This window comes from Phoenix dactylifera, chromosome 11, assembly GCF_009389715.1.
Source record: "Phoenix dactylifera cultivar Barhee BC4 chromosome 11, palm_55x_up_171113_PBpolish2nd_filt_p, whole genome shotgun sequence".
NCBI lineage: Eukaryota > Viridiplantae > Streptophyta > Magnoliopsida > Arecales > Arecaceae > Phoenix > Phoenix dactylifera.
Window position 1 is genome coordinate 334,729 of NC_052402.1, and position 9,828 is coordinate 344,556.

The following is a 9,828-nucleotide window of genomic DNA, read 5'->3' on the forward strand; positions in this document are numbered from 1 at the left end:
GAAAGGCATGGCCAGCGGCAGTCTGACGAACCACCAGTCAACTTGCAGAGCCCATCACTTCGGCACACCAAATGTAGCCTCTCTTTCAACGTAAGTAATTAAGGAAATATTTAAAAAAAAAGTACGCCAACTATCAGTGGTCTCCTTCTCCAGTCTATTTATCTGTGTACATGATTTCCCCACAGGCCTCGTCTTCCTCTGGGCGTTCATCTATCCAGAGGCCTTTGTGTGAGCTACCAAAAGAAGCAAATTAAAAGAGAAGGAGAGGAAGGAAAGAAAAAAGCTAGGGTGACAAGGAGGAATAGATGAGAGCAATGGGAAGAGAAGTAGAGGTGAAGCATTTCTCTGCTCCTTTGCGTCGTTTTTCTCTTACTATCTTGTTCTCGGTGCTGCTGGTTTTTAGCTGCTTTGGTGACCTAAGATGCGGAGCCAAGAAATTGGCCAAAGAAGAAGGTACTTCTTTTTCTCTTTCCTTCCTTCCATTTAATCTTGAGTTCAAAGTGAAGTAGCCTTGACCTTTTTTTTTTTTTGGGAATCTTTCATCTATATTTCAGTTAGTCTTTTGTCAAAATCATCGCTAATAAAATCGTTTTTAAGTTGAAACAAGAAGTGACATCAGACCACAGCTCATAATCCTAATTTCAAGCAGTAGTCGTTAGTCTCCGTTGGTCATCCGCATCCTGCTTTCTGTAAATAAAATAAATAAAATACATAAATAAATCTATTTTATTCTATCAACTTTTGAAATAAGTAGTGATTTTAACGTGATGCTGAGTTCATTTAAAACAAGCAGTGATTTTAACACTTTTACTCTTGATTTCTTATAAGTCCTGAAAGCTAGAGATGAATTGGAGATTAAAGTGCCTACAAGCTGCTATTTTCATCTCTTTTTCTCTTTTTTTTTCTTTCACTCTCATCTAACCCTTGTTAGGCTCGTTTAACTTGATCATGATCCCAATTAGTGGGTTGCATATCTTTTCAGAGAAAAAATTATTATATATATATTTTTAGAAAATGCTTGGGTACTCCAATAATCTTACAATTTTTATTTATTTATTTCTCTTTTTATAATTTTTTTTTCAACTTTTTCCTCTGGGGAAAGAGATCGGTCTTTTTCTTCTTCTTTTTTTTGGTGGGTAGAGATCGGTCTCGATAGCCACTAAAATTAAATGTCGATGTGGAATATCTGGGTCCAGTCCATATTGGACGGCTGTAATGGTGGGACCAAGCTGACAACTGACCACTATGGCAAGAATGGCCGTCTTGTTCGCCAAATTGACTCCCTAGCTATCTATCCAAAGTCTCCAAAGTATTTCCTATAAAATAAAAAAAATTGGCTCACCACTTTCTAATCTTATCCTGACATCTCCAATAATCTCCTTCGTCTTTGATTGGTTTTTTATTCCTCCTTCTCTGTCTCTTTCCTTTGTGGATCAGACAGCTGGGTACGATCACCAATGCAAACGAATATCCCTCCCCTATCAGGGGCCAATGGGCCATTGCATGTATAACACGTTGCAATTAATCCGTAAAGTGCACTCTCACAAGTCTTGTAAACTTATGTCATGGATAAATTACGTTGAACTTTTAATTTTTATTAAGTTGATGTCATTAGCAAAGGGCATGACCCCCTCTATATATAAAAGATCTAGGTAAATATTAATACGTCTGTCTTCAACACACTATCCTTCTTTCGAAAACCATTTTCCTGCATTCACATCATTTCATTGGAATACTCCTAGAATAACACACATCACTTGCAAGACGGTGACACTGCTGATGTTTTTTTTTTTTTTTTTTTTTTTTTTTTTTTTATTTATTTTAAACAGCAGCTCACATAATAGGTGAAAATATGGTCAAAAAATATCAAAAAATATAGCCTGTGTAAAGTATCCGCCTTGCAAAAGAGACACTCTCTCAGGCTGCTGGAAGCCACGTACAAGTTGGCAAACAGAGGGATAAATATGATAGCAAACTTTGGACACATCTGATCAGTAACCTTTTTTATGGGATGTTTTTGTTTTCCCAAAACATCTTTCTATTTTTCTGACTTTAGGCTTGTGGAATTCTAGAAATTAGTATAATATGTTAACCAGTATACTCTGAGATAGGACAGAGCACTCTAATCCAAACGTCCAACTTGATGAACATCACACTACAGTAGTGCACACGAATTCTAGCAAGCTTCACTTGATCTGCCCTTGGTGGGCCCAGTGCAATAGATACAAATAAAATAATGACTTCCAGATGAGCTAAATGCTAAACTCCATGGCAAGCCTACCCACCTGCACTTCAGCGGGATATTGTTTTACTATTAGATTTATTGCTGAGCATTCCGCCATTGTTGATACTTGCTGTGAAAGTTGTCAAAATAAAGAGAGATGATGCATGAAATGGTACGATGGATCGCAGTTGAAGCGCTGAAGGTGATCGCCTCCAAGCTGAGAAAGGATTGGAACTTCTCGGTGGACCCCTGCAGCGGGGATGCAGCGTGGCAGGATCCTACAAGCAACAAAGACGTCGCCAGCAACCTCACCTGTGACTGCAACGCCACCTCGGGTGTCTGTCACGTAACCAGCATGTATGTCTCATTGCATACATCCCAACTTATGGAACATGGCATCTCTCTCTCTCTCTCTCTATAGCATTAACTCTATTTTATTGCTCACAAGCTTATATTATTGTGGACTGTAGCCTTCTCAAGAGTCAGAACCTGACAGGATATCTTCCGGAGGAGTTTGCCAACCTCAGTTTCCTAAGCGTATTGTAAGTCTCACCATAATAGTAAAACTGGAACGCTGCATCAAATTTATGCTGTCATTTTGCTTGTGTAACAGAGATCTTTCAAGGAACTATCTAAATGGATCCATTCCCAAAACATGGGCTTCTCTTCCGCTCGCACACTTGTAGTGTCTCTCTCCTCTGTTTTTCCTCCTGAAAATGGTCTTTGCAAAGCAAATGAAGAATATAAAAAAAATCAGTGGAGTAACTGCAAATGAATTTGTTTTCAGGGCTGTTTTGGGAAACAGGGTCTCTGGGAGGATCCCTAAGGAGCTTGGAGGCATCAGAACCCTCCAAAACCTGTACTTTCCACCATCAATCTCAATTTCCTCCTTCTTCACCCTTTTCATCTTTTTCTGAAAAAATCTTGTATAATTTTTGGCGTGACGTAGGACTTTGGAAGATAACCAGTTGCAAGGTCCGATCCCTGCAGCCCTTGGTAACCTGGCCAGCTTAAGTCGCTTGTAAGACCCTCTTTCTCATCTGCTAACAGTCTTAAAAACTTAATATATATAATTTTTTCGTTAATAAAATTCAATCTACTATTTATTTATGATCATTCTTTGGTTGTTCCCTTGCAGGCATCTCTCTGCTAATAACTTAAGTGGGGACTTGCAGGACTCGCTTGGCAAGCTCAAGAACCTGGAGGATTTGTATGTCTAAATTATTTTTTCGACGTGTTAACTATAAAACCAGCACTGATGGTTCCATTCATACTTACTTTAACGGCTATAATTACCATTATGTCAAAAGATGACCGTTACGTACAACTTTTTTTTAAAAATATGTTACTCTACAACCATAAATTGATATAGATGAATTTTTTTGGCTCCTATTCGCAGTAGGATCGATGGAAATCCAATCACAGGGAAAATACCTAGCTTCATTGGGAATTGGACGAATCTCCAACGGCTGTGAGTACCGTTACCAACACTACTACTTGTGTATGCTTCCTTAGCTTGCAGTCTAAACATCATGAATTAGTAATTTGAACCTTTGAGCAATTTGTTCCACAGAGACATGCAAGGAACATCAATGGAGGGGCCATTCCCTTCCATTTTTAGCACACTGAAATCTATAACTGAGCTGTAAGACCTATATTAATTGTTCGGTTGTTTGTATATATTCGTTTAAAGGTTTCCAGTGTGAATTAATTAGCTTGGCTGCGATTGCAGGAGGGTGTCTGACCTTAAAGGAGGAGATGGGAAGTTCCCTCCATTGCAAAACATGAAAAACATGAAGGAATTGTAAGCTTCAAAGAAATCAAACGACTCACACCTCCATACACCCATCCATCCATCAGTGCGGTCTGTTTCCTTACTGAGTGCATATTGGTTGGTGGAATGATGCAGGGTATTGAGAAACCTGTCAATTTCTGGTCAACTTCCCGTTTTTATTGGAGATATGTCCAAGCTTAAAGTCTTGTAAGTTTGTTCAGAGGACTCTGTTGATGGCTTTTTAGCTTCATTAAATGCTTGCAGTGAATTTCATTTTTTATTTTTTTTTCCATTCACAGAATCTTCTACTTAGAAATTAACCATATAAGCAGATTACCTAAAAGAGAGACTAACCATACAAGTACTTAGCACGAAGGCAAAGTTTGCCTACTTATTGGTTATACTTGTATTCTCTTGCAGAGATTTAAGCTTTAACAGCTTGACAGGTCCAATTCCAGGAAGCTTTGATGGATTAGCAAAGTCAATAGATTACATGTAAGAAAACTAGATGTACATGGACATGTTCTCACGATCAATTATTGCTTTATCTGCTAAGTTTTTGCCAAGCTTCCTATCCCTTATTTTTTATGTTCTCAATCTTGTGCCTCTTACAGGTACCTTACTAGTAACAAGCTAGATGGAGCAATACCTGTTTGGATCTTGAACAGCCGAAAAAACTTGTATGTTTGTTCACTTAAAACTTCTTCAGCTGTCTGTCATGCTGTTGTGAGGAGCTATTATTTTTTCACCATAAATTCAGCTCCACCATTTTAAGACTTTCAATATTGCAGGGATGTTTCTTACAACTCTTTTACAGAATCTCCACCAGCTAATTGTTGGCTAGGGAATGTGTAAGAATTTTCACATTTGATACTCTCTCTCTCTCTCTCTCTCTCTGTGTGTGATGATGATGATGATGATGATCTATTAGTTTTTGTTGATGATTTGTTTGATTTTATTATGATTGTTTTTTGAACTTGCAGGAACCTGGTTTCTAGTTTTTCATCAACGAATATTAACTCGTAAGCTTCTCATAGCTTTGTCGCTTCTTTCTTAAATTACTGCCAATTCTTATCAATTCAATTTTAGCTTCAAAACTTGCTGTTTTTTTAATTTTGTCTTATAGGATAGCATCATGTTTAAGGAGGAACCTCCCTTGTTCTGGAAAAGCTAAAAGTAAGTAATCTGAAAAAGAGTTTCCGCTTTGTGGATGTTTTGAAGCTTATATCTCATATCATGAGGATATGCTATTTATAGTTTAAAAAAATCATATTGTTGATTGACTATATTTTGCAGACTACAACTTGTTTATAAATTGTGGTGGTAGTCATGTGACTGTTGATGGCAATGAATATGAAGATGATACCTCTCCACAAGGTGCATCGAGATCCGTGGAGTCTGAAAGCCGAAAATGGGCTTACAGCAGTACGGGAGACTTCGTAGGAAATGGGGATGCACAATACATTGCTAGAAATGCATCAATGTTGAACATGACAGATCCAGAGTTGTACATGACTGCCCGGCTTAACCCTCTGTCCCTTAAATATTATGGTCTCTGCTTACAAAAGGGGCAATATACAGTGAAACTTCACTTTGCTGAGATTATGTTCACAGATGACCAAACATACTTTAGTGTTGGAGAGCGCTTCTTTGATGTATCAATTCAGGCGAGTGTTTTCAGCATCGCAAACGTTACATCAATTCATCACATTTCTCATGTTTTATCTGTGCCATTGACTGCTTTCAATGTTACATTTCTTAAGTTTTATTTATGTCCTATTATGACAAGATTAAGATTTATTTATTTTAATTTCTAATATTTTTTCTGTAAGCTTTAAATATATGCTAATTTGTTGCTAGTAGGTGGAGTATGAAATAGCTAAGTCTGTCTTTTTTTTTTTGTTTTTGGGAGGCAGCGACTGCTTTTAATCTTGCATCGTTGAATTGTACATGCATGTGCACATAAATGTGTACCTATGTATACATACTTTATTTCGCTCGACTTTTTGTATGGAGCTCTTTTATGTATCTATGGCTATTAATAAACAGTGCATAAAAATAATACTTCTTTCATGAAAAAAACTATAAATTTATGCAGGGTCAGAAGGTTTTGCAAGACTTTAATATTGCAAAAGAAGCAAGGGGGACTGGAAAGAAAATAATCAAGGTTTTTAATGCCTCTGTAGATGGAACTTTGGAAATTCACTTTCAGTGGCTTGGCAAAGGCACAAATGCCATTCCACAGAGAGGTGTATATGGACCTCTTATTTCAGCCATTTCAGTAACACCAAGTAAATCTTCAAAGCATCGTTCTTCTTTCCTTGATGAATTATTCATATAATGATGATGTCTAAGAATGTTGACTTTGTAGATTTCAAGCCTGATACCGGTGAAAGCAAGTTATCTGTAGGAGCTATCTTCGGCATTGTCGCTGCTTCTTGCGTTGTAATCATGCTGATCATAACATTACTATGGATTTGCATCAGAAGGAAAAAAACTGAAAACAGTGGTACGAGTGATTGTTTCACTGAACTCTGTTTAGGAAAAATGGAGGTTGATTTTTTCAAAGATGACCTATCTTTTTGAAAATACCATGTACCATTTACTGAAAAATTTAATGCTTGAATACACCAAAAAGTCAGGAACAGTTTCAAAGATTCCATGGACAATTGGCTGAATGTCTTTGTGACATTACCAACTTGCACTACCACTATTAAATGGCATATGCACCACAGAGATGATTATGATATCTTATTATCTGCTAGGGCTGATGAATATGTTTGCCCCAAATTTCATGTAAAACATATGTAATGCTAATATGGTAAATTTTATCCATTTTTTCAGGACTTTTCATGGAATATTTTTGAAAGTTATTCATCATTCATTCATGTATTATATAATAATTTTTATGCACGCAGAACTCCGAGGATTAGAGTTGCAGACCGGTTACTTCACTTTAAAACAGATTAAAACAGCAACCAAAAATTTCGATCCTGAAAATAAGATAGGTGAAGGCGGCTTCGGTTCAGTTTACAGGGTACACAATAATACAGTTTTTTTTTGAACCTTTTATTGTTTGCTCTTGGTTCAACTGGTTATATTTTTTCTCAGTTTCAGTAGCATTTCTATGTATAAAGTCCTAGATTTATCCTTAGGTAGATCTTTGATCCTTGTACAATTTGCATGTGTCAGGGGGTGCTGCCAGATGGTTCTGAAATTGCTGTGAAGCAGCTTTCTTCCAAGTCTAAACAAGGGAACCGTGAATTCATTAATGAGATAGGCATGATATCTGCCTTGCAGCACCCAAATCTTGTTAAGCTTTATGGGTGTTGTATGGAAGGAAATCAATTATTGCTAATATATGAATACATGGAAAATAATAGTCTTGCTCGTGCTCTATTTGGTCAGTATTTCCTTGTACCAAATATCTGTTTCAAAATTACACACTCAATGACATTCTTCATTCTCCATTTGTCCTTGCTCTGAACAATTGTTTGTTCCTTAAAGGATGAAAAAATGTGCTGTTTACAGGTCCTCAAGAACACCGGCTGAAATTGGACTGGCGAACAAGGCGTAAGATTTGTCTAGGAATAGCAAGAGGTTTGGCATTCCTGCATGAGGAGTCAAGGATAAAGATTGTTCACCGAGACATCAAGGGTACAAATATTCTGCTTGACAAAGACCTCGATGCCAAAATATCCGACTTTGGTTTGGCTAGACTTGATGAAGAAGAGAACACCCACATCAGCACCAGGATAGCTGGAACTATGTAAGTAGAAATTATTGCTTCGACGAAGTAAAATTTTTCTTTAGATATGTATCGCTCGAATTTATTGAACATGCGATGAAAAATAAGGAAGTCCATCAAGATTCTGGAACAACACATTAAATTAGAGTGTTGAAAATAATCTAAGATGCTATAAGATTCAGAAAGAAGAGTGTGAACTTGTAGTGTTAGGATATTTATGCAGCAGTTGATGACTGAACAAATATGCAACGCCAAAAAAAAATTAGTACAAATTCTCTTACCCACCATGCAGACTATTAATCTTGTGTTTTTCTCATGCATGCTAACAACGTTCCAGGCTAATCTTCTTGTCTATCTAGAAAGATAATTTATTTATTTTTTCCTAACTAACTTTGCCTGATGATAGCTCTTAAACAATACATTAGGAAATCCTCTGATAATTTATTATTGAAAGATGATCTTGATAACAATATCATACCCATTCATCCCTAGAGATCTTCATATCTTTTGGCTGGTTTTAGCACATATGTACTGCTTTGTATATTTACGAAAATGATACTTACTCGTGCAGAGGATATATGGCTCCCGAATATGCAATGAGGGGTTACTTGACAGATAAAGCTGATGTCTACAGCTTTGGAGTTGTCACATTGGAGATTGTCAGTGGAATGAGCAACACTAATTATAGACCTAAGGAGGACTTTGTTTATCTTCTCGATTGGGTAAGTGAGAATTAATGGATCTCATATAATCATGAATTTTAATTGACATACTCTTTTAGTGAAGCATTCTGCCATTATCTATGATAGTAACCAACTAAAAGGTGGCAAAAACATATGCCTATATGTGTGTGTGTGAAATGCATACATAAATGCATGTATGAACATATATAGATGTGTGTGCATATGTATGCAAGTGTGTAATATACTAACTCTGTGTGTGCATTTATTCGTTTACATGTGTGCTTGCACGTCTACATGTGCGTACAATTATATGTGCGCTTATAAAACATGCGTGCACACACGCAGAGTTCCCTTATGTCTTGAACAAGCATGTGGCATATTATATGCCAGAATTTTCTTGCTAGAGCCAATTACTTATTTTCATAACTTTGCTAATCCTCAGGAAAAGTTAATTAAATAGGAACTAGACTTATGAAAATCAAGTTTGATTTACATGAGTTTTCCTTCTTGAATCATCTACTTCATATTCTGGTTTCCATTATTACATCTGCATCTGCATCTACATGGTCTGCAGGCCTATGTTTTACAAGAGCAGGGAAGTCTGCTCGAACTGGTCGACACAAACCTTGGCTCAAACTACTCCAAGGAAGAGGCATTGCAGATGCTGAATCTCGCTCTTGTATGCACCAATCCATCTCCCACTCTCAGGCCCACAATGTCCACTGTGGTGAGCATGCTAGATGGGAAAACTCCTGTGAGGGTCCCTGAAGTGATGCGCTCGATCTCCAAAACTGAGGATTTGAGGTTTAAGTCCTTTGAGAAAATGTCCAATGCGAGCCAATCACACAGCATCTCAGCGGATGGACCATGGATTGATTCCTCAATATCTGCCCAAAGTAGTAAAGGAAGCCCTTCACATTCCTCAACAAGCAAGCTTCTTTCAGATCATACAGAGTAGCTTATGGTTGAAAGGTTGGGGATTAGATAACATCTCCATTTCTTAGTTCGAATGTTCTGATAAAAATTACAGGCAGCCACCTTCCTGACATGAGCAAACAGATGTATATGCGAAGTAACTCATTTTGTAGTCAGTTTTGAGAATAGATCATGCAGACATGCACCACGCTTTTCATCTATTTCTATTGTATTTAAGAACCAAGTGAATGCTTGGTCTTGTTTGGCTCTCTCTCTCTATCTCTGTGTGTGTGTGTTCTCTTAGGTACATCACTACTGAAGTAGTAAGATAATCTTACAAAAATAAAAAGTTTCATACTATTTTCCTGGAAATAAATATATAAACTATTATTGTGTATATTTTTAAAAATCTTTAGGATGGACAGAACCACCAAGAGGCTCAGAACTCAATTTAACATCGGTTAGGATTCAAGGTTCGATGGAT

At 37.1% G+C, this 9,828-nt stretch overlaps 1 protein-coding gene across 1 annotated transcript; it reads left to right on the forward strand.

Annotated features, from left to right (window-relative positions):
• The first annotated feature begins 21 nt into the window (after window positions 1–21).
• On the forward strand, window positions 22–9,615 carry LOC103708958 (probable LRR receptor-like serine/threonine-protein kinase At1g53430). The gene is made up of 25 exons (XM_008794080.4): window positions 22–90; window positions 186–453; window positions 2,413–2,581; window positions 2,695–2,766; window positions 2,838–2,906; window positions 3,012–3,083; window positions 3,174–3,245; window positions 3,363–3,434; window positions 3,624–3,695; window positions 3,798–3,869; window positions 3,957–4,028; window positions 4,134–4,205; window positions 4,419–4,493; window positions 4,613–4,678; window positions 4,790–4,849; window positions 4,982–5,020; window positions 5,125–5,174; window positions 5,295–5,665; window positions 6,097–6,289; window positions 6,370–6,507; window positions 6,917–7,035; window positions 7,191–7,401; window positions 7,530–7,767; window positions 8,318–8,468; window positions 9,004–9,615. Exons 2-25 carry the CDS (start codon window positions 306–308, stop codon window positions 9,385–9,387), a joined length of 3,057 nt encoding a protein of 1,018 aa, XP_008792302.2. The 5' UTR covers window positions 22–90; window positions 186–305; the 3' UTR covers window positions 9,388–9,615.
• The last annotated feature ends 213 nt before the right edge of the window (window positions 9,616–9,828 follow it).

Coding starts and splice junctions, on each gene's coding strand:
- LOC103708958 (XM_008794080.4), top strand. CDS start 306: ATGAGAGCAATGGGAAGAGAAGTAGAGGTGAAGCATTTCTCTGCTCCT. Junction 4,494..4,612: donor GCAAAGTCAATAGATTACAT/GTAAGAAAACTA, acceptor TGCCTCTTACAG/GTACCTTACTAGTAACAAGC. Junction 5,175..5,294: donor TTGTTCTGGAAAAGCTAAAA/GTAAGTAATCTG, acceptor TATATTTTGCAG/ACTACAACTTGTTTATAAAT.